The 25,582-nt window shown below is 36.7% G+C and overlaps 1 protein-coding gene and 1 pseudogene across 1 annotated transcript; one reads left to right on the top strand and one right to left on the bottom strand.

The window, feature by feature from the left end:
* Positions 1 to 6,177: 6,177 nt before the first annotated feature.
* Positions 6,178 to 15,232, top strand: LOC132062657 (putative late blight resistance protein homolog R1A-10; annotated as a pseudogene).
* A 7,217-nt stretch (positions 15,233 to 22,449) lies between these two features.
* On the bottom strand, positions 22,450 to 25,312 carry LOC132064125 (uncharacterized). The gene has a single exon (XM_059457015.1). It carries the CDS (start codon positions 25,117 to 25,119, stop codon positions 22,651 to 22,653), a length of 2,469 nt encoding a protein of 822 aa, XP_059312998.1. The 5' UTR covers positions 25,120 to 25,312; the 3' UTR covers positions 22,450 to 22,650.
* Positions 25,313 to 25,582: the final 270 nt, after the last annotated feature.

Here is a 25,582-nt window from a genome sequence, read left to right as displayed (position 1 = left end):
CCCAAGGGATGAATAGAGGAAAAATGATATATGATTCTTATTATAGGTATTCTTTTAAGATAAAGGGCAGCCCTCTCTCAAGAAGGGGATGCCCCCATTTATAGTGTTGCCTCGTGGGCTTTGTACGATGTGAAATAAATAAAATAATCACTACAAGGACGGCTACGAGCAGTTTGGTGGGATTAGGCGCGGCGCCGTCGACACACGCATGGTTGATGGCGGCTAGACGGGGGGACTCCCTCTTGCGCGCACGGCTCGCCGCCTGTCGGCGGGCATGTCCAGGACCAACGACCACCGGACCAACGGTCACACGGAACCAAGTGGTATCCTTCACTCGGCTACGAGTATAGCGCTCCTGGGTTCAGCTCCGGTATGATGGCTCCTCCGGTTCAACCCCGGTATGATGGCTCCTCCGGTTCAACCCCGGTATGATGGCTCGAATGTCATCAGGCACGTTCCCATCTTCCTTGCCTCGGCCCTCACTTCATTGGCTTAAGTTATGTCCGGTTTTCCCCGTATACAAATATGAATGATCTACCCCCAACCAGTTGGGCGTTGATGCACCGGGCAAGGTAAGAATCCATGTGTTTGATATTCCTTCCAACCGGTTAGGCTAAACACAAATATTTTTCAAATTTATTTTATTTATTCAATTTGTTTATCTCAAGTTGCACAAAGGCTCATTTCATTTTTTTAAATGAAAATAAGTAACAATAATTGTCGATAATATTATTTCAAACATATCATAGCTTTTCTACAACCAATAAGATGTATAAGATATTTAGAAATCATTCATCATAAATATCTCATTTAGTTCGTAAGATGAACTCAACAATTTTTAAAACCATTTCTTAGCAATTTATGTCAAAACAATCCATAATTTAAATCATGAAGCAAACTGTGTAAGCTTGTCCCTATAGTCTCATTCAAACCCTTGCTTCGAATTTAAGATGTGGTATGAAAACCTAATCAAAGCCCAACAGTAGGGGTGTCAATGGTACGGTTCGGGTGGTTGTTTTATAAAATTTATACCATACCAATTTTTCGGTTATTTCATTTTGTATAACCAAAATTGGACTTTTCGAAATCGTCCCATCATCTCGGTTTTTCTTCGGATCGGTACGGTTCGGTTAATTTTTTGGTATTTTTTTAAAAAAAGTCATATAAAAGTCACAAGTAGAAGTTGTACACAATACCATGCATACTTGTATAAGACTTTGCTTAAGAACTCTCTGAGACATTTTATTGTTTAAAAGGTGAAGAATTAAGAAAATATGAATCACGACAAGAATAGAGATCCATTCCACTATTTTATAGTAGTGTACGATAATATTAAATAAAGGCAAAAAATTTAGATCACACGAATGGGAAGTAATCAATCAAGATGAGACACAAGAACTGAGTCTAATAAGATTCGGTATCCAATAAAAGAATTTAAATCATAAGAAAGGAAAAATATCTAATACCTTGTAGCTTGTTACTAAAGATTGTTGGAATACCTTATAACTAGTTATTACTTGAGGTGCTAGAACTAATTTAGTTTCAACGTGGGTAACATAACAAGTTTCGTAGTTCGATTAGTGTTAATTACTTGTTGCCGACTTGTAGTCATTTCCATCATCCAAGGCACAAGGCGAAACATTTAATGGTTTATTAATTTTAAACTTAATATATAAAATATATATTACACATATAAATATATTCGGTACGGTTCGGTATTTTTTCGGTTTATTTCTATAAAATAAAAAACCTACCCAATTTTTCGGTACGGTTAGAAATTTATGTAAAAACCGTCGGTTTTATTAAGAATTTCTAATAATCATTTCGTTACGGTTCGATTCGGTCGGTTAAGTCGGTTTTTACAAAACCATTGACACCCCTACAACACACCCTTTAATTTCCAACACGAGCTCCAAGCACTCAACAACGACCCAAACATGTTCAGTCTATCAGAATTCAACTAATAAAGATTAATATATATTCATTAGAATTTATACAACACATTTAGCGTCAAGATTTAGGCTACAAGCAATCCAAATGTCCAATACGTCATCAAAATCATATTTGAACTCCAACAGCTCGATTTATATTACTAATTAAGCTATGAAGTTCGTGGAATCATCATTCAACTCAAAGTTCCAATCTAATTATCCTATTCATCTTATTTCCCATCTTATCCCTAGCTAAAGCAACACATATTTCATGAACTCATATAATTCTCTAACCAAATGGTATTTTCTACATCACAACAAGTCTTAAATACTTAATCCATCAACAACATATTTGAAGCTAGAATGACGAAGTTATCCCCTTTGCTCAAAATTCTAATTTGAGCTCACTTGAGAGTTCTTGAAGATTTAGGCAATTTTATAAAGATTTTATCCGATCTGATGTTAGTATTAGGCAAAATACATCAAATCCCATTTAAACTATACACAAAATGTCGAGTTCACACTCAAACTATACATGCGACCTATTACACACCTAAACATTTAAAAAGTGAATTTAATACCACCCTAGCACAAAAATAACAAGTCACACGACGGGAGGTGTTTTACAATCGCTCCATATCATCACCACGTCATTACCACGTCACCGCCACATCATATACTATATCATTTTTTTTTAAAAAAAAATCCATGTCATCCCAATTGCTTCTCCTTCACTGTACACCATCAATCCACCATAACCAAACCACACCGACCACTTGGATTTGATAATCGAAAAATTCATCACTGGTGTGATGACCCAGAAAATCCCATCACTGTTTCTCTCTAGATAGTGTCCTTTGAGCATGTCAAAAAGAACCATAAGTGAAACTATTAGTAATTTGCTACACATATATATTTGGATTTTTTTGGGGTTTTTTGAACAATGAAGGAGTTCGAAGTCAATTTGGTTTGCTAAAAGTGTTGAAGCTAATTTGATCATCCCATTGGAACATACGCTATAATCGCCATTAATGGAGCTTGAGAAAGTCAATTGGGTTTGCTAAAAATTGTTGAAGCTAATTCGTGATTAGTTGCGATTTTAGGAGAAGCATATTTGGGCCCGAAAAATGTAAACCATTGAATCTAAGGTTGAGAAAGCTCGAAAAAAACGATCGCCATTTTTGAAGCTCAAAGCTTGAGTTCGAATTTTCGGATTGCCACAAACGAACTCCTATTTAAATGGGTAATATCTCAAAAGATCCAGAATCGACGAGTGGAATTGAAACATGAAATTTTGGGCTGTTTGGTTGAGGATTGAGGTGTATTTGGTTGGGTTTAACAATAGGCCCCATTCCATGAAAGAAGATGAGTTTGGTGAGGAAGGGTGGGGATGGGGTGGGTGGGGATTATAAAAATATGTATTTTGTAATTAAAAAAAGAAAATAATAAATAAATTTTAATTAATACGCGCCTATTTTTCAATTATTTTTATAATTTGTGCCACGTATTTTCGGGTGGTATTAAATTCACTTTTTAAATGTTTAGGTGTGTAATAGGTCGCGTGTATAGTTTGAGTGAACTTCGACATTTTTATTAATATAGTTTAAGTGGGATTTGATGTATTTTTGCCTTATATATTAATATTAAATGATGTTATTCTACCATTAACCATAAATCCATACCTTAAGGTATATTTAATGTTTTGAATGAGCCGTTAATGCCCTCTTAATTTCGATGTCACAGCAATTTTCTCTCTCCCTGCATCAAGCTATTTATAACCTAGGTACTCATGCTAGGCGTTTGCGGATTTTGTCAGATTTCTACCTTACCCATTTCCCTTTTCCTCTTTTTAAAAATCTTCGCGTGTTAGAGCTAAATGCGTTGATTTTGAAATTGCACCAGATTTCTCCGCCGCGTGTCGATCGTGCGCGCAGTTCTTTCTTCCTTTTTAAGAAATATTCGCACATTGGAGCCTAATTAATGTGTTGGTTTTTTGCAATTTCAACCAACTTTTCAAATTCAAGTTTTGACTATTTTTGGCTACTTTGCCATTTCCAACCCTCCCGCCTTGTAACAAACTTACACTACCATCTTCTAGTCATTCCTACGCCCTTGTGTGAGCTCACACGTTACAGGGTACTTCGAAACTAATTAATTTACACTCTTTAACTTGTTTTTTGGCTTGAATAAAAACTAAAAATCACCGGCTTTACAGAAGAGACGATAATATAGACATGTTCTATACGGTGTAGAGAAAGGCAATGGTATATGTATTGGGGTAGAAATATATGGTATAAATATCATAGGATATGGCAGTGTGGCAGAGGCAGGAGGTGCATGTGAAAGACTATGAGTGTTGATTGTATCTGTTGAGTGTATATATGTTAGACACGAAACTGAGAGAAAAAATAGAGAGCGTCGATGCACTTGCCTACATGCTCTAAAATTCAAATTCCAAGCCACTCTCACTTATGAGGTTTCTAGGTCATCCTATACGGATAATTGGCTATACACTGGAGTGAAACAAGTTCAGTAGCTTAGTCTTAAATCCTGTATTTATCTAATTAATATTTCATCCATTTAATATGTACAAATCATCAATTTGAATCTACTGCAATGATCATATATGATCCTCATTCCTCCAAATTAGATAACATTGAAAGCAAGGTGGGACTACAAAGTCTTCTATGTGCATGTAAGACCATTTAACAAGATCATCTATTGAAAAAAAATGCGAAAAATTAAACAAAAGGAAAACACATTAGTATCAAATAACATATATATAAAAACATGTCATACATCAAGGTACCCCTCTTGCACCGAATTCAGAGGATAAAAGAACTCGTTTGTGCATCATTGCAACAACAACTCAATAAAAAATGGTAAGTAACAAGCGACGGCAAAGAAAACAAGAAAAATAAAGAAAAAATCGGAGAACAAGGAAAAAATGAAAAAGGCAAAGAAAGAGAATAAAAAATGAAAAAGTTCTTTTGGAATATACATCTGGTGATGCATGTATATCACTACATAACACAAATTTAAGTGTGACTTTTTAAAAGGGTGTATATTATTTCAATTCGAAATAGCTCAGAAAGGTAATAGGACTCCCACATGGATTAAATGTGTAACTGAGAATTCTACTCAAGTTCAAAATAGCTCAGGGAGGTAATAGTTCTAATGAAATATTTACCTTGTAAATAAGGTTATATTTCTCACAGTTTACATGCTCTTTTTAACGAGGGTCTCAAATATAATTTGATATCTAGTAGCTTGTTTGGGGAATGTTTGGCCTACTGCTACTCTTTCTAGTGAGTCCAATTTTCACCAAACTTTTTTATCTTAAGCCTCATTCATAACACTAAGCATGGGCGTGTATTTTCACAACCTCCTCTTTTATTCGGTTGGTAGGAGGAAAAGTGCATCTTCATACTAAGATGTAAGACCAATATAATAGAAGCCATATTAATATTTACTGTTGCGAATATGCACAAGATAACGAAATTAAAACAATATGCTAAGAGGAAAGACAACACTTGACTTATATGGGCCGAGCTAAGGTCAACCCTATCAAATCACGGGCAAGGATGGACCGGCCCAACATACCAAGCCGATATTGACGGATCTAATCCTTCGCAGTATGTGCACAAAACTAATTGAGTATGATAAGTGAGTTTCCTAGAATCTTGATCTCAAGTTAATGATGGTCGGCGAGGCGGATCTAGGCCTCCACTAAGTAGTTTGAAACCCAATATTTTATGCCGAAGATAATATATATCAAAATTTATTAAAACCTCAATATACATATATATTATACATTAGATTTGAACACATAACGGTCCGTGCTAACGCGGTATGCTATGTATACCGGTTGTCCTGTTTTTCTTTTACATAATTTTAAATATACAATGAGCTCGATATGAACAATCTTATAATAAATCCATCAAGTTAAAATCCTAAATCATCTGATATAGTTATGGGGAAGTGGTCAATTAAACAGGAAAGATCCATCAACTTGTAGATATAAGTATGTAACAACTATTCAGCATCTTTCATTTACTTTTAAAATGCTAGTGGCTAATACAAAATTCAGAAAAGAATTTAAGTAAACCAAAGAGGAAAAATAGTCATAATAATTCGTTGAAGTCAACTTTCCAAGATTCAACTTTCTTGTTTTGCTAGATCGAAGTCTACTATATCACACGCATTTTGCATATAAGTTCCCTTCTTTGCTTAAAGTCTCTCTTCTTCACTTTGCAATAGAGAAAAAGAAGTAAACAATATGGCTGATGTAGCAGTGAATTTTGTGGTAGAGAACTTGATGCAGTTGTTACGGGATAATGCAGAGTTAATAGTAGGCGTCAAAGGTGAAGCTGAAAATCTGCTTCAAGATTTAGGTGAATTCAATGCCTTCTCAAGCAAGCTGCCAAGTTACGCAGCGAAAACGAAGTTCTAAAAGAATTGGTGAAGAGTATTAGGAAAGTGGTCAATCATGCTGAAGACGCTATTGATAAGTTTGTAATTGAATCTAAGCTCCACAAGGACAAAGGCTTAACCAAGTTGTTTGACAATATTGCACATTATAGAAAAGTGAGGGATATTGCACTGGAGATTAAAGGTATCAGAGATAGAGTCAGAGAAATCCGGCAGAACAATGCACACATTGTGGGGTCCGGCCCATACCACGTGATTTAAGTGAAATGTTTATTTCCTTTGACAAAGTGTGTGAATGTGATACGCGGCACTTTCCTTTGCGGATCAATCTTTGAATTGGCACGGGCACGCCAATTAATGCCAAAAGAAAAAAATTGCACACTCCATCCTATAAATAGGGAGCTCTCTTTCGGTTTAAAGACCCAAAAATCTCAGACAATACATCTGAGTGAGAGCAAAGTGAGGTATACCATAGACTGTGTAAGAAAATAGTCTGTGAAGAAAAATAGAGTGTGAGTGATATTGTAGTGAGGTGGGAAAATCAAAAGAGTGTTATTTCTTTTGAGGGTGTAGTGGTCTTAGGAGTATTTGTACTTTCGCTACTACTACACAGTGTAAAATTCCTTGCTATAGTGATATCAGTTGCTCCTCTTGGCCGTGGTTTTTTCCTTATTTAGAAGGGTTTCCACGTAAAATTCCGGTGTCATTATTGCTTCATTTTATTCTTGATTTAACCATAACTTAGTGTTCCGCGTTTATCGCTAATACCGTGAATATTATTTTTGCGGGTCTATTTTATTCCCAACAAGTGGTATCGAGCCAAGGTTAAGTTCGAGTATGCTCGTAGTTCGGCCACGCCTATCTGAACTTCCACATCGAAAAAAGAATTACTTTGGTCTCCGAATAAATAGTATTTGTATTTGTGATAAACGATGGAAGCCAACACTAGTAGAATGGTTACTTTAAGTGGCGTAAATTATGTCATTTGGAAGGCAAAATGAAAGATTTGCTCTATGTCGAAGAATTTTCATCAACCCGTCTTTGCCACTAAAAAGCTCGATAATAAATCGATGAATAGTGAATTTGTTTACATCGGGTTTGCGGCTTTATTAGACAGCCGGGTTGACGATAATGTGTTGAACCATATTTACTGGGAGACACGTACTCAGACCCTATGGGAGCATCTTAAAAGTTTGTATGCTCGGAAAATTGGTAACAACAAGATGTTTTTGATCAAGCAAATCTTTGGGTTTAAAATACCACGATGGTTCCTTGCAATAACGAGATCATCTCGAATATTTTTCGGGTGATCATAAGACCCGTTATCCGTATGGGAAGAAATTCAAGGCTTGTTTCTACTTGTCTCTACGATTCTTGGGAAATTATTAGAACTTCGTTATCAAATTCTCGGGATGGTGCGATCTCTATGGATCTTCCCAAGAGCAATCTTTTAAATGAAGAGATGAGAGAAAATCTCAAGGTTCCTCCTCATGAGATATCTTGGTCGACACGCTGGGAGAGGCAAGAATCGTGGTTCTCAAAAGAACATCATAGAAGCAAATCCGAGGCCGACTTAAAGATATTGAGTGCTATCATTGCGGGAAAAAAGGGCATACAAAGAAGTCCTACCGGATTTTGAAAAAGGAGAATAGAGATAAGGAGGAAAAGAAAGAAGATGGCAATCGTGTTGCCGCCGTCACTGAGGAAGATCTTGTTCTTGTCCTTGATGCGGATCTGATAAATATTGCTCTGTGATGAGTCAAGGCGGGTTGTGGACGGTGGTGTCGCATCTCATGTGACATCAAGGAAGGAATTTTTCTCATCCTATACTCCGGTGACTTTGGAACTTTGAGTATGGGTAATGAGGCTTGTATCTAGGGTGGTGTGTGGAACGATTTGTCCGGAAACTAGTATTGGAACTAAACTAGTTTTAAACAATGTAAAGCATGCACCCGATGTCGTTTGCACTTGATCTCTCAAAGGTGTTTTGGATGATGAGGATATGTACTGATGGTGCTTGGAAAGTAGAAGCTTACTAAAGGTTCCATGATTGTGGCTCGTGGCGAAAAACGTCGTGGTCTATACTTGGACTACGGCCTCTACATGTTGATATGGTGAATGCGATTGAAAGATAGCTCTACAAACATTATGGCATAAGAGGTTTAGCCACATTAGCGAGAAAAGACTAAATGTTAAAGCAAAAAGAAATTATTGTCAAATTTCGAAAGTGCTAATTAGAAAAGTGTAAAGTAATCGCTTGGCTAGAAAAAAAATAGAGTTTCTTTCAAATCTCATCCTCCTTCAAGAAAGACAAGAGTTGCTTGAATTGGTGGATTCAGCATTTATGTGGTCCAACGAAAACAGGACCTTGGGTGGTGCACTTTATTTTGTTACTTTTTATTGATGATTGCTCAAGGAAACTTTGGGTCTACGTCCTAAACACTAAAGACCAAGTGTTGGGTGTCTTTAAGCCGTGGCTTGAGTTGAAGAGAAAGAGAAGAAGTAGTTGTCAAGTGTATTCGCATGGCAATCGGTGGTGAATACGTCGACCGTTTGACGGAGTCTATCACCGCAAGCGAGGTATCGGACGCGCGCGAAAAGACTCCCTCACCAAAACTCCTCGGCAATGGTTTAGCGAGAGGATGGTAACAGACCTTGATGAAGAGTCGGATATTTGCTTTACGAAGCAAAGTTGTAAATTCCTTTTGGGGTGAGCTTTGTTGGTTTAAACGCCGCACATGTTATTAATCTATCCCTGGCTGTTTTTGCAAAGTGATGTTCCAAGCGAGTTTGGTATGGCGAAGGATGTTTTATATGACCACTTGAAAGTGTTTGGTTGCAGAAGCTTTTGTATGTGCCTAAAGATGAGAGTCAAAATTAACTCAAGACAAGGCACAGATCTTTCATTAGTTGTAGCCTTGATGAGTTTGGTTACGAGCTATATGATCCAATTGAGAAGAAGGTCATGAGAAGCCGTGATGTTATCTTCGTGGAGGATCAAACCATTGAAGATATTAACAAAGCGGAGAAGATAAAATCTTCAAGATCTGAAGGTTTAGTTAATCTTGATCAAGTCCCTCATACAAATGTTGATGAAGTTGGTGGGCTCGATGACGATGGTGATGCCCAGAATCATGTTCCAAATCAGCATGTTGATGATTATAATGATGCTGCTATTGATGAGGTAGATGCGCCTACTCATGAAGTCATGGATGATATTCCACTTAGAAGGTCTACTAGACAACATGTTCCTTCTTCCCGTTATTCACCTAATAAGTATGTATTACTCACTGATGGGGGAGAACCTGAATGTTATGAGGAGGCCATGGAAGATGAGCACAAGGATCATGGATTGAAGCCATGCAAGATAAGATGAAATCTCTGCATAAGAATCATACTTATGAGTTGGTGAAATTGCCTAAGGGCATGAGAGCTTTGAAGAACAAGTGAGTGTTCAAAGTTAAAGCCGAAGAACACAGCTTGAAGCCCAGATACAAAGCTAGGTTGGTTGTTAAGGGATTTGGTCAAAGGAAAGGTATTGACTTTGACGAAATATTTTCTCCTGTCGTGAAAATGTCCTCCATTCGGACAGTTCTTAGTTTGATTTGCTAGTCTTGATTTGGAGATTGAGCAAATGGATGTAAGAGCCTTTCTTCACGGTGACTTAGAAGGAGATTTATGTGGAACAACTTTGAGGGCTTGAAGGCAAAGGTAAAGAAAATCTTGTATGGAAACTTAAGAAGAGTCTATATGGATTGAAGCAAGCTCCCCGGACAGGTGGTACAAGAAGTTTGAGTCTGTTATGAGCAAGGCTACAAGAAGACTTCTTAAGATCAATTGTGTATTTGTACAAAGATTTTTCGATGATGACTTTATCATCCTCCTTGCTATATGTGGATGCTATGTTGATTGTAGGCAAGAATGCTTCCAAGATTGACGAGTTGAAGAAACGATTGAGTAAGTCTTTTGCAATGAAAGACTTGGGTCATGCTAAGCGGGTTTGGGCATGAGAATTACTCGTTCAAGAGATGAAAAGAAGCTTTATTTGTCACGAAAAGTACATAGAACGTGTACTAGAGCGTCTAATATGAAGAGTGCTAAGTGGAGACACCTCTTCCCTGGTCATCCGAAATTGAGCAAAGAGATGTGTCCTACAACAATGGAGGAAAAAGAGAGGATGGCCAAGATTCCTTATTGCTCTGCCGTCGGAAGTTTGATGTATGAAATGGTATGCACTCAACCAGATATTACTCATGCAGTCGGTATTGTTAGCAGATTTCTCGAAAATCCGTGGAAAGAGCATTGGGAAGGCGTGAAGTGGATACTCAATTGTATCTAAGAGGAAGCTCGCATTTAATGCTTGTGTTTTGGAGGATCAAATCCAATCTTGAAGGGCTATACGTATTCCGATATAGCGGGTGACCTCGATAACGAGAAAATCCACTACCGGATATTGTTTTACTTTTTCGGGGAGCTATATCATGGCGCCAAAGTTGCGAATCGTCGCCTTGTTTACAATCAAGTGGAGTATATTGCGCTCTTTAAAAGCTGGCAAAGAGATGATATGGCTCAAGAGATTTCTTCAAGAACTTGGATTGCAGCAGATGGAGTATGTTGTCTATTGTGACAGTCAGAATGCAATAGACCTGAGCAAGAACTCCATGTACCATGCAAGAACAAAACATATCGACGTCAGATATCATTAGATTCGTGACCGGGAGAATCCAATCGTTCCGAATCGAAGATTCACACGAGTGAAAATCTGCCGATACGACCAAGGTGTACCGAGAGACAAGTTTGAATTATTGCAAAGAACTTGTCGGCATACACTCAAACTAGAAGCCCGTGTACCCTCCTTCGTGAACGGGTCCGGAGGGAGATTTGTGGTCCGGCCCCATACCCATGATTTAAGTGAAATGTTTATTTCCTCGACAAAGTGTGTGAATGTGATACGCAAAGAATTTCCTTTTCAGATACAATCTTTGAATTGGCAGGAGCCAATTAATGCCACAAGAAAAAAATGCACATCCATCCCTATAAATAGGAGCTCTCTTCTGAGTTAAAGACACACGTCTCGATCAATACATCGAGTGAGAGCAAAGTGAGGTATACCATAGGCGTAGCCAAGAAAATAGTCGAAGAAAAATAGAGTGAGTGATATTGTAGTGAGGTGGGAAAATCAAAAGAGTGTTATTTCTTTTGAGGGTGTAGTGGTCTTAGTGAGTATTTGTACTCGTTACTACACGGTAAAATTCCTTACTATAGTGATATCCCGGTGCTTCTCTTGTGCAGCAGTGGTTTTCCCTTATTCGAAGGGTTTTCCACGTAAAATTCGATGTCATTATTACTTCATTTTATTCTTGTTGATTTAACCATAACTTAGTGTTCCGCGTTTATCGCTAATACCGTGAATATTATTTTTGCGGGTCTATTTTATTCCCAACACACATGGCCTTCAGGTACTTCAAGATCATGATGATACATTCAACAGAGGTGGGGAAGACAGACAGGTAAGGCTTCAAGCTTTTAATCTCGATTGAAGTGGCAAAATTAACCCATAAAAACATGATCCGTCCAACCCGTCCATATATGTACGGGCTAATTACCCGTTTATTTATTAATAATTCTATCCATTTTGATCCGTCCAATTCAACTCATCTAAAAGTTGAACTGATATGTAGCCAAAATTGACCCATGAGTTACCCTGTCAAAGTATTTTTAAAAAGTTTTTTGTTTTTTGTTTGATATGCTACATATAGCCTTAATAAAGAAAATAAGAAGTTTTATTCGGCACCCGTCAAGAGTTCCACATCGGTGGTTAATGAGATGGTGGTCTTCTTATATGGATTTGGATAATCATCACCTCTTCGGCACCTGTCAAGAGTCCCACATCGGTGGTTAATGAGATGGTGGTCTTCTTATATGGATTTGGATAATCATCACCTTTTTGAGTTAGCTTTTAGGGTTGAGTTAGGCCAAGATCCATTCTTAGCAACCCTGGGCGTGATCCTCAGCTAGCTTTTGGTGCTGGGTACTTAACCAAATTATAAGAAGATAAACAAAAGAAATTAAAACTTATTAAGAATGTAGGACAACTTGCAATATTTGGCTCTAGTATAGTGCAAAATGTTTGAGCATCTAACTCAGAATGAAGGTGAGTGAGCTTAGACCACAATGTGGAGCTTAAATATAAGATAATTCAGACATCTCGACTGAGCCTTCAGGAGAATGGTACAAATGATGGAACTGTATACCATTTTTAAATAGAACAGATCGATGTCTAAGAAAGGGGAGTGCTCTGCGAGTACTTTGCGACAGGAAGATGCCTAACAAAGTATAGGAAAAGTTCATAGAAAGATAATGGAAACATCAATTTTGTATGAGAATGTATGTTAGTCGACATATCGACAAAATGAGTATCATAAACATGTGAAAGTAAGAAGGATGTGTGGCTTTACAAGATTGGACAATATTAAAATAATTATGTCTCTAATGTTGTAATATTGGTGGTCTATGTCTTTGGAAAATCCATTTTTGCTGCTATTAGCTGACGTATCCTTTTCAGCTGCACAATCATAATATGATATGTTTTGGCTGTACGTTCTTTTTCTTGCCAATGTTACTTAAATTCACATGTTTAATCTTTATCTGGTTATTTCAAAAGCCTCCTGTGGTTGAGGAAAATGATGTGGTGGGTTTTGACAAGGAGGCGCAGAAGGTAATCGACCGTCTTCTTGAAGGATCAGATGATTTAGAGGTTATTCCAGTTGTTGGAATGCCTGGTCTTGGCAAAACTACACTGGCTAATAAGATTTTCAAGCATCCGAAGATTGAATACGAGTTCTTTACTCGACTTTGGCTTTATGTTTCCCAATCATACAAGACAAGAGAATTATATCTCAACATCATCAGTAAATTCACTGGAAAAACCAAGCATTACCATGATATGTCTGAGAACGATTTAGCTGATGTCGTACGAGATATTTTGGGAGAAGGAGGAAAATACTTGATTCTCTTGGATGATGTATGGACGAGAGAAGCTTGGAATAGTATCAGGATTGCATTCCCAAGAAATAAAAAGTGCAATAGAGTATTGTTGACCACTCGACATCACAATGTCGCTGATTATTGCAACGAGATACCTCATGATTTGAAATTTTTGACAGATATGGAGAGTTGGATTTTGCTGGAGAAAAAAGCTTTTCACAAGGCTAAATGTCCTCCCAAATTGGAAGCACCTGGAAAAAGCATATCCAGGAAGTGTAAGGGACACCCCGTGCAATTTTGGTGATTGCAGGAGCTCTAATTGGGAAAGACAAGACAACAAAGGAGTGGGAGGAAGTGGATCAGAGTGTGGCCGAACACCTCATACATAGAAACCAGCCAAATAATTGTAATAAGTTGGTGCGAATGAGTTATGATGATTTGCCTTACGACTTGAAAGCTTGTTTTTTATATTTTGGTGCATTCCCGAGAGGCTGTTTGGTCCCAGCTTGGAAGTTGATCCGTTTATGGATCGCAGAAGGTTTCATCCAGTACAAGGGGAACTTATCCCTCGAGTGTAAAGCGGAGCATTACTTGAATGATCTCGTAAACAGAAATTTAGTGATGGTAATGCGAAGGTCGTCTGACGGCCAAATCAAACATGTCGCGTTCATGACATGTTGTATGAGTTTTGCTGGCAAGAGGCCACAACAGAGGAAATTTTTTTCCATGAAGTAAAGTTAGATGTTGAGCAATCTATTCGTGAAATATCCACTTACCGTCGCTTGTGCATTCATTCCTCTGTCCTAGAATTCATCTCTAGGAAGCCCTTTGGTGAGCATGTTAGGTCATTGCTATGTTTTTCTTCAGAAAAAATTGACATTACCCCAGCTTTCATCGCAAACATACCGAGAGCCTTTCCATTGTTAACGGTATTGGATACCGAATCCATCAATTTCAGTCGCTTTTGCAGGGAGTTTTTTCAATTGTATCATCTGAGGTATATTGCTTTCTCATTTGACTTGATCAAGGTCCTTCCTAAACATGTTGGTGAACTTTGGAACGTACAAACCCTCATCGCCAACACGCAACAGATCAATCTTGATATTCAAGTAGACATATGGCACATGCCTCGGCTGAGGCATCTGCACACTAACACATCTGCTAAATTGCCTATGCCTGTTTCCCCCAAAACTAGTAAATTTACTATTGTAAATCAAAGCCTGCAAACCCTCTCTACAACTGCACCAGAAAGCTGCATGGAAGATGTTCTCTCGAGGGCTCCAAACTTGAAAAAACTGGGCATTCGTGGGAAAATAGCTAAGCTACTAGAACCAAATAAGTCCGAATTGTTCAACAATGTTAAGAAGCTGCAATGTCTTGAGAACTTGAAGCTGATAAATGTTGGTCAAACTGATCAGAAACAATTACGCCTTCCTCCAGCATATATATTTCCGCCAAAGTTGAGGAAGCTGACATTATTAGGCACCTGGTTGGAGTGGGATGATATGTCTGTATTGGGTCAGTTGGAGTACCTTCACGTCTTGAAGCTGAAAGAGAATGCATTTAAGGGAGAGCACTGGGAACCAAAGGTTGGAGTTTTTCGTTCCCTACTAGTGTTATCGATCGAAAGGACAAATTTAGCTTCTTGGATTGCTTCAGGTGATCACTTTCCAAGACTTAAGCGTCTTGTTGTCGTATCATGTGATAAACTTCAGGAGATCCCCATTGGCCTGGCTGATATACGCAGCTTCCAAGTGATGGAGTTGCAAAATTCCACCAAACCAGCAGCAAAATCTGCCCGGATTATACAAGCCAAAAAAGACAAGCAAACCGCTGCTAAAACCCAAAGATTCAACCTTTCTATATTCCCTCCTGATCTCTGATGTACAGCTTCTTTTAAAGGTTAGTTAAATCTTCCCTTAACATCAACCTCTTTGATTTATGTTTCGTATTCCAAAAGAAATGCTTAATTATCTGCTATCTCCCCTTTTCCAAGGAGGGTATAATTAACTTGCTAAAATACTAGCCAGTAGCATGCAGATAAGAATATCCAGTAACTAATAGAAGTGGCAGATCACAATTTATACATCGTTTGGAGTAGTAATCGTCAATATCAAATTGTAGGATGCAGTTTAATTATGAAATGGTAATAAGCTTATGCATGTTTTCTCAATTTGCTATAGCAGATGCTTATGAAATTACCTATGGATTTTCTGTTGCATTTAGTAATTAGCCTTATGGCTTTTGATAAAACTTAAGTAGGTAACATTTTTCTTGTCAGGGTTACCAATTACTGCAATATACTGAAAAACTAAAGCTGCTATTGTTACAGGTCTTAAATAATTGCATGCGGCTGGCTGGCCACATGGTTTTTGCTTCATTTGGCTCAATGCTCTCACAGTGAAGCCTTTTTGCATTTCATAAGTGGAACGACTGAACCGCGGTTTTTTAACTCTTTGGTTTCTTTCTTTATTTGATGCCTTGATGTGTTGTTTTCTTGATTGTGGCTGCACTGAGCCTTTGTAGCCGAGAAACTAAGAACCAAATGTAACATCTTTTTGGAAAGACACAAACAGTTTCAGATTTCGCTAGTCTTGAAGATTCTAGCAATCTCAGACATTATTACTGATGCCACTCTGGATTCTCTTCATTCAGATATGTACTTCAAATATGAAAAATATTTTCTGGCGTAAGTATATCGTAACAACAGAAGAATTGTCGCTTGCTTTGATTCACAGGCAATCTGATCCTGCTCTATTATTTTTACAAAGCGCTTAAAATCATTCAAAGCTACGATAACTTGCCAAAATGCTCTGGCTCTTCAAAGATTGTTTTTTCTTTCATACTGCCATCTATAACTACAGGCATTTGATTGTGCGGTTGTATTTCCTCAGTAGATAGAATTTTTCCATTATCCAATATGGACTTATTTTTTTATGAAAAGTTAATGAAGTTGGAATGCTAGCATTAGAGGATGGATTGAAGGCATACAGTAATGAGCTTGATCTCTTATCATTCATTAGTCTTGGATGAATATTTCACTTATTAGCTTTGCTGGGAAATATCAATCATTCTGGCTGGGGCTCAACAAAATATGCGACCTAAAGACAAGCCTTAATAAGAGGCTTTAAATAACTTATATTTATAACAAGGGTATTAGAACCATCTTGCACGTACGTCGATTATTTATTGGCTAGTTGAGCGATCTCATTAGTGGATATCAATTATTCTTTTAAACAACACAATAGCATTCATCAAAGTTGGATCGCTACCATGTGGGGGGAGGTTTTGATACAATACAAAACACTCATGTTATTTGGTGTGGGGTTCATCTTTTTATAATATTTTACATCTACGATTTTTGTGCAACTGATTCACCAATAACCACCATACTTCTAAAATGGGTACATGTATGACTTACGTGACTAATAAAGTAAGATCCTAATTAACAAGTAGATTAATTTTTATGTACGCAAACTTTCTAGTCCAATCTGTTTTTTTTTTTCCTTTTTCTTTTAATTCACTGGCAACAAATGAAAATCCGAGGGAGGATCTATAACTGCAAAGGGAATGTACTTTTCAATTCCAAGTAGGCAACTATTGTATACGGTAAAAATTGGGTCAATGTGTGACCGGTGAGACCGGAGCCGAGGATAAGTCCAAACGAGCATAAGCTTGTTCGATCTTTCCTCCACACCGGGGGTGTCGTACCGGATATAATTGACCCGAGACAAGATAAGCGTATCCGTTGGTCCGGATAGACCGAGCCTAAATTAGCGTGTCCGTTGGTTCGGATAACCGGTTGTGAGGTTGCCACGCGTCATGAAACCATTCCGCCATTTGTGCTGACGACCGTACGGTGTCAGACCGTACGGATCAACCTTATCTTTTTTAGGGTTTTTTATTCATGAAGGCTTTTGTATTGTATCCATGGCCCATAAAGCATACATATAAATAGAGGACATTCCTCCCCTTTTTGGGGTTAGCTTCCTTCTTCAGATCTCAATATTGTAATCATCAAACATATAAAAGCTCTCTCTTAAACATTTTGGTCCGGATTTTGTGGTGTTCCTCCTCAGCTTGTTTATCCTTTCAATATTACTTAATATATTTGGCATAAATCATCAATCATAGTAAACATACATATAGCATAAACACGTATACATATAGATATAATTACAAACAAATCCATTGACACTTCAAACCAACCAAATGAATTAAAGATTCATCCACATATCCTATACCTCGCTTACAAATCTAATTGTTACCCGAAATTCGGGGTAAACAACTATAGTAACCTAATATAACTTAAGCTGAATATATTAACTGATTATAAGAGTTGATCAGATTCCTTCAACAGAGACAAAAGGAAATTAGGTACTAACTATAATTGACACCTCTTTGTTCATTTGATTCTGGAACATGGATTTTTTTTTTGTCATAATAATTAATGCATCTAACTTAACCCAACCTTGAAATCATTTCAGCACGGAAAATTAACTTCGGTGAGGGAATGATAACGTGGCGTGTACATGGGATAAATAAATAAAAATATGTGAATTTTTCTCACTAATATTAGATAGCGACTTTTTTATAATCAAAATTAAGTGATTTTTTTTATTATTGGAAATGTATTTATCAATCAATTTGTTTGTTGATTCAAGAAAGAGCATACTAAACTTTCGAATTTTTCAAATGGCCATCCAACTTACGATTACTTTTGTGAAGTCTTCCTTGTTTCTAAAATGCGTCAAATTACTAATACTCGATATATATTTTCTTTAACCAACTAATAATTCTGTTTTTTTTAGGTCAAATATTCTTTCATTTATCTGATAAAGCTTACTCAACAAATAAGTCTTTTACCAAATAAAAGGTACGCTGATTTTTGAGGCACAAAGGGGTGAAAAAGCTGGTGTAATTAAAAGAAAATTTCTACTCAATAAATATTCTCTTTCACCTAATCTTTTATTATTTCCAAATTTTGGTTATTCTTGAATATCTGACCAAAATATACAATTCTTTGTTCAAAATTTAAGAGTCATTTTTTTTTTTTGAGAAATACCAAAAATGTGTAAAACACATATATCAAATGAGATTGATTCTCCTCAGTTGTTGTTTAGTCCGTCATCTCTAGTAATGCAAGTTTTAAGCAGTGATAAGTCAGGTCAAGGTGTTCTTAGGAAAGTAGCATCTACTTCATGTAATAAGTTAGCCATGTTAGGAAATCGTTGCGTCCTTCTGTCAGTTGGGTCGTTTGAACCCGGAAGTTATGCCGTGATTATATATAAATAAAGTCCAGTTCATCAAACAAAACAAAAAAAGGGTAATCAATTTTCAAAGAATAATCGATCTTAGAGGTTTCTACGAACAAATATACACCGAGAACTAATATAAAACGGTAATTATATTACATCACAAATATGTACATCCAAATGTGTCCTTTAAGAATCCATGTTCACTAACATATGATTTTATGTACCGTCAAGTATTATGAACTCATAAGTTATTTGTTCTACGTCATATAGCTCTACATGTCCGATAGATCCCGCCTTAAGATCTTACATTAGTTAGAATTTGCAAATACGAGGATGAATTGTAGGAAAATATATATATGTAAAAATCATTAAATTTCACAAAAAATAATTGGTTCAAAAGGTACCTAGGGTCAAAGCAATAAATATCTCAAAGAAATAATATTCAGAGGCGAATCCAAGATTTAAATTCTATAAGTTCAACCTTTTAAGGTTCTTAGCATTGAATTTATTAAAATTTTAAAATTTTAGGTTCAGACCTACTATTTACTTCAATGTTAGTGAATTTTTATATATAAAAATATACTCGACGTTGAAAGTATGAGTTTAGGTGAACCCAATGCTATAATGCTACATCTGCCATACTCCTATTGGAAAAAAAAAAATCCTACTTCGAATGAATCTGAATTCTTGCAGGAATGTGTTACGTGCATGAAAAGAGAGTCCACATAATTTCTCATCATTGTTGTCTTTACTTTCCTTATCTCTGTTTGAGTAGGATTTAATTAGCAGTGTTAATACTATTTAAAAATCATTAAATTTAAGAAAAATAACTGGTTCAAAAGGTAGGGTAAAAGTATTATATATCCCAAAGTTTAATTTGAGGTTCGTCCCAAATACTCCTAATGAAAAAAAGAAAAAGTTAAGATTTCCTATTTGAACACGTTCAAATTCTAGTAGGAATGCATTACGTGAATGAAAAGAAAGTCCACATAATTTATCACCGTTGGTGTCTTTACTTTCCTTATCTTTCTTGAGTAGGTTTTTAGTCGTGTTGTACTCCTACAACATATAGGAAAAGGAATAATAGTTTCCATATTTCCTCTCAATTAGGGCCTATAAAGAGAGTGACTGTTAGAGGTTAAAGTCGCTCACCACTCTTTACTAATAGTTCATCATATATAGTTTTCTTAGAAGCCTGTGAATATATTTGAGTTGATTGGAGCTGCTATCACAGTTGGTCGATCGAAGTATCTGGCTTAGTTTGAGAAGAGCAAAAGTAGTATATTGAAGACCATAATGCACCCCGGAATAAACAATGACGATTGTGATTTGATTTTCAGTGATGATGAAGAAGAAGATAAGAAGCGTGTTGCTGATAAAGAAGATGATGAATTATTCAACGTTGAACAAGAAGAATCTGAGAAAGAAAAACATAGTACCCAAACTGACAAGAAGATTAATGTTGCTACTACGGGATTAGAGAAGCCGATGATGAAGATTAAATTACAAGTTGCTCCTCCGAACAGTGTTTTAAAAGGCGGGACGTTTTACATTTGCCTCGGCGAGGCGTAAGCCCCGAGGCACGGGGCGTAAGCCCCATGGGTATTTATTTTTAGTATTTCATAAAATATTATAATTACAATAAATATTTTTAAATAGGTAAAATTACATAAAAAATAAAAGAAAACTGTAAATAAATGACATATAGTAACATCAGTATTTTCTATTTTGTATTAGTGAGGATCAATTCAAGTCAACAAGATATTTGCCATGTGTTTTAAAGACATTACCTAAGATGTTATTGTAAAATCTTTATTTAAAATATGAAGATTTGAGTAGCTTAGTCCAAAGTTTTAGAATATTGCTCTTAAAAAGTACATAATGTTTTTGCTTTCTTTTTTTATATATATATTTTGTACTTCTTTTTACAATCTTCAATATTATCTAAGATAAACTTAAACCATAAAATTTATCGGTAAAATTTTTTTGGGGCCTCAAAAGTTTGAGGGCCTAAAACAAAAGCTTTACTAGTCTCACCCTTGAGCCACCCTTGCTTACAACTTATAATTATATATAACATAATATTACAAGTATAAACAATACAATGAAATAAAAACTATTATGGAATACAAATCAACTCTAACATCTTAACTTTCAAATAATGAAAAAATCACAATTTCTTAAAACAATATTACTATCATATTATTTATTTTATATCAATAAACTTTATCAGTATTATAATTAAAACCTAATTCCTTCATGAATAAAATTAAAATTACTTTCAATAGCGAAATAATAAAATATGATAATTTTGATACATAGGACAAAAGACCAATGATAAGTGAAAATATACAAATCAGCTATGTGATATTAAGTGATATTCAAAATTATTAAGTGATATTTAAAAGAAATATTAAGTGATATTCACCCTCACGTTGTTCTCAAATAGTAAATATGCAATACTACGACTTGTTATTTGAGTTACACACAATCTTCTTATTTCTATAGATGAAAAACTATTAAGTATTATTCACGTGTTAAAGAATTATGAGGGTCAACTATTTTAATTAATGAATTTAACATATAATTTGTGTAAGAATTGTTAGGCGAGCCACAAGCGTTGGGCGTTTGGCGTGTTTAGGGCGTAAGCCTCACAGAAACTAAGCCCCGCACGAGAGGCCCGAAGCGTTTTGCCAGTGCCTCGTCTCGAGGCGAGTCTTGAAACTGCCTTTTAAAACACTGCATCCGAAACAGAACAGCTGCAATCCAATGGGAAGTGTCACAGAGATGAAGAGAAGATTTGAATGGTGATAAAGAAGCAAAACAACAGTCCCATAATACTACCACTGTTAATATGGGATCGATGAAGAGGATGAACATTGCTATCAAACGTGTAGAAGTTGCTCGTCCTGAAAAACAACTTATTTCTGATGGAGAGGAAATAACAAAAGAGAAACAGAGGCACAAAGGTTTCAAGAAGATGGAGAATGATAGGCCAGTTCAAAACAAAAAGACCGATGGTGACACAGAAAAGAAGAGATTTGAATCAAGCAAGAGGAAGTTTGAGAAAAGCTTTGCAGAGCAAAAGCAAGCCAAGAGAAGGATCGTAATGGCGGACTTTCACGATATGCCTAAACCTGCTAATGACCCTCGTGCTCCCAAACGCTGCTGGAATAGGAGGATAAGGCTTTGAGAATTTGATTCTATCTACTGTAAATTTCACTCGAGAATCTTTATTCTTCATTTTTATCTTATAAATTGTGGACAAGTAGTATCATTCCCCTGACTATTTCGTAATTGGTCCTGGGTATATGCCCTTCGTATATGTTAAGTATCTCAAATCATGATTGAAATAATAGAGCTACAATTTCCCCAATAGTGTTGTATGTCGTGCTTGTATCTCAAATCTGACTTTTTTCTTCATTTTTGCGAAACTGGAAAAAAAATATACATAAAAAATTTCCACCAGTTTTGAAACAAACGCCATTTTGCAGGTCAAGATAGAGATATCAAAGGTGAAAATAATGAAGTAATGAGTATTAAAAAATGAGAAAAGTAAAGGACAACAGTGAAAGCTAATGCAATTACGAATGGAAGAACTAGCTGCAGTACAATAGGGGACACAGCCATCTGATATTAATGATTGGGCAATTCGGCTTTCTGTTACTTGTATAATGAAAATTATGGATGACCCAAATGTGGATATGTATTCACCTTGAAGAATATATCTAGACGAACACAAATAAAAAATAATCTTGAATTGCAAGGTAACATGAATTCTGAGTAAAACGAAAGTTATAATGATGGAAAACTCTAAATATAGTCTTCCAAGAAGGGAAAAATGCAAGAAAGTATGTCCCTCCTAGACACCTGAGCAGCAGGTAATTTTTAAGAACATTCCAAGTGTATGTTCACACAAAGAGAGGCTAAACATATATAAACAAATGATCAATTTTACTACTGGGTTCCCACTAAACAAGGGAAGACATCCTTCTTTAGCATACTAAAATCACTATACATACCTCACGACAAATTATTAGCAACTAACCACTGGTCCGTCGAAATGATTCAATTTTCTGAAGCCTAATCTGTTCTCTGAACTTGGCAATGAATTCACCAGCTTTTCTATCAACCTCACTTCCTAGATCCACATCATCAGCAAGGTCAAAGTCAGCTTCTTCATCTGAACTCATGTGAGAATTAGTTAACACACTGTCTGAGTTCCCTTTGGATTCTGAGTTCTCCTTGGACTCCACAATGTATGTATTCGGAAAATGTTTCTTTGCTGCAGGCTCACTTTCAAAGACTGCTGAGCTTGGAATTGGGCCACTGTTGTCAAGAATGCCTTTCCTGGGATTGACTGGTGGTAATGAATCCCCTTCTCGATTAATGCATTTCAAGGATGAAATTGTGTCAAATTGATCACAACTTACCTCATTTATATCTCCACCTTCTTTTGGACAATCTACCTTTCTTTTTGATCTATCAATATAACTTCTTCGGGATCTAACTGTTCTGACTGATTTTCCCCTTGGCGAAATTTTCACAGCTACTGGCTGTTTCACATCCGAGACCAAGGAGTTGACACTTTGTTTTTGTGTGTATGAAGAATACTGTTTAAGATCCTTGCTGACATGCTTCAATTTATCTTTTGAGCATTCCTGCATGGTTATCTCTGAAGAAGAACCAGTGCTAAATGCTAGAGACTTTGAGGTATGGTATGTTGCTTCAACATTCACAGGTGCAACGTCCTTCAGTTTATCTTTAGTTGTACGAAGCATATCAAACTCTGAGGAAGAACCAACAGTAGATCGTCGAGTCTTTGAAGCAACGAATGCGGCTGCATCATTCACTGATCTCGCTGCTGGTTGACTAACTTGGAGGGGTGGAGGCTTGACATTCTTGAGTCTCTCAAGGTCTTGCTTTCTGGAGTTCGCCATTTCTGGAGAGGCAGGTGAGATCACTCTCGGCGAAGAAGAATTGGGAACAATTTGAGAGCGTACTCGATTCCAGAATGACCATGGCTCTTGATGCTGCTCAAACTCAGTTTCTCCAGCAGAGTGGGACTTAGAATGTGGATGACCTTGAACATGGCGTGCTTCTCTACTGGAAGGACTTGTTTTCATCTTTTTTTCATCCTCTTCATATTCATCTCTCAGCAGCGTATTCATTTCTGAACATGATACGTCGCTAGATTGTTTGACATTTGAAGTTAAAACTGCTGATTCTCCAATGGATGTTCCTGTCTGTTGTGAAATTGGAACGGGTACACTCTCAAAAGCATAATGTGGGTCAGAAAGTGGCATTTCAACACCTCCATTTTCCGAAGAGAAAGAGGATGAAGGCGAGGTAATACTTGGTGAAGAAGAAGTAGGACTAGTCCGAGAGGATACCGGTTTACTGAATGACCTAGACTTAAGATGCCCAAACTCCAATTGACCAACCGAGTGAGGTCTAGAATGTGAAGGCAGTCTACCTGTATTCACTCCTTCTAGCTCCCTCCTTTGAGACCTCGAGCGCCATGAAACTTGGCGAGGTCCAGAAGCTTCCTCAAACTTCCTCCTCAAATTGATTGGATCCATACCTCTTATCTTATCCCCTCTAACTTCATAACCAATACTACCAGAAGAACCCCCTGAATGAACAGAATCTTCATGAATAGATTCAGGTTTTTCAGCATTAAAAGCTCTGTCTCTCAGGCTCCTAACCGGCAAGCCTAAAGGTCTATGGTCAATGGGGGATACCTTTTCAACCCCATAGTTTCCATTGGCAACAACCACCATAGATTCACCATAAAAGTACTGAGAATTCCAAACTTGAGCTACTTCCCTCTCATTAAACCCCTCCGTGTTTTCGACCCCATCTATACCTGAAAAGGATCTACTTTTCTCACTTTCATCAAGATTAGACCTTTCTTGGCCCCTATACCCATAATGCAAAAATTGAGAATCCCAATTTTGCATCACTCTTTTGTCACCAGACCCACAAAAAATTTCAGCCCCATTTTCATCTGAAAAAGATCTAATTTTTTCACCCTCAACAAGCTCAAACCTTTCCTGTTCCCTACTTCCATTATGCAAGAACTGAGAATCCCAATTTGGGATCACTCTTTTCTCATCAGACCCACAATAATTTTCAACCCCAACATCAAAAATTGAAGCTACATTAGACATCCCAGAAGCATATACCTCTGAACTATCAAATCTTGAATGTTGTGTTTCAGCATAAGTCTTGTTACTACTTCTTTTACAAAACAAACCATAACAGACAACAATGCCAATAAACAAAAGATGAAAAAGCTCCCAAAACTGAGTTACTATCCTCTGAGTTATAAAGTCAGGAGCTTGGGAAGGAAAAAGTGGAATAACAACAAGAACAATCATGACCACTACAGATTTCAAGAAAATGTTAGAACAAGACTTACTTGAATGCTGCTGCTTAACTGTTTTTGAGGGTCTTTGAGGAACTGAAAAATGGTGTTGAGAATAGTTTGAAGGTGAAGATGCTGCCATTGTTGAAAGAAAAAAGAGAAGATTTTTGGAGATTAGGTGAAAGGGAAGAAAGGAAGACTTAACAACAAAGGGAAAGACAAAAGGGAATGATAGTGTGTGTGGAAGAGAGAGTATTTGTATGTCTGTCTATATTTTTTGTGTGACTGTGTGAAAGAGAGAGACAAGGAACACAGACACATAGTATGAGTTTTCAAAAGGGTGTCATTATTTTACGGTTTTCTTTCACTCCATTATCAAGCAAAGGTCCATTTTCTAGCGGTGATTGCGATGGATAATGTTAGTTTGCACATTTAGTCCTCATGCATTTCTAACAAATAATCAAGTGTTTTCTAGTACGCAATTTTTTTCCTCTTCCCCTTCTCTAATGTTAATTTTTACATTTACCCCCTCATGCAATTCTAACAAATAATAACTCTTGTTCTTGTTGAACATTAAATATGCTTTAGCAAATTCGATTTTTCAA

This window comes from Lycium ferocissimum, chromosome 7, assembly GCF_029784015.1.
Source record: "Lycium ferocissimum isolate CSIRO_LF1 chromosome 7, AGI_CSIRO_Lferr_CH_V1, whole genome shotgun sequence".
Taxonomy (NCBI): Eukaryota; Viridiplantae; Streptophyta; class Magnoliopsida; order Solanales; family Solanaceae; genus Lycium; species Lycium ferocissimum.
Note: the sequence above shows the minus strand (reverse complement) of the source record. Positions and strands in the feature narration are given on the sequence as shown.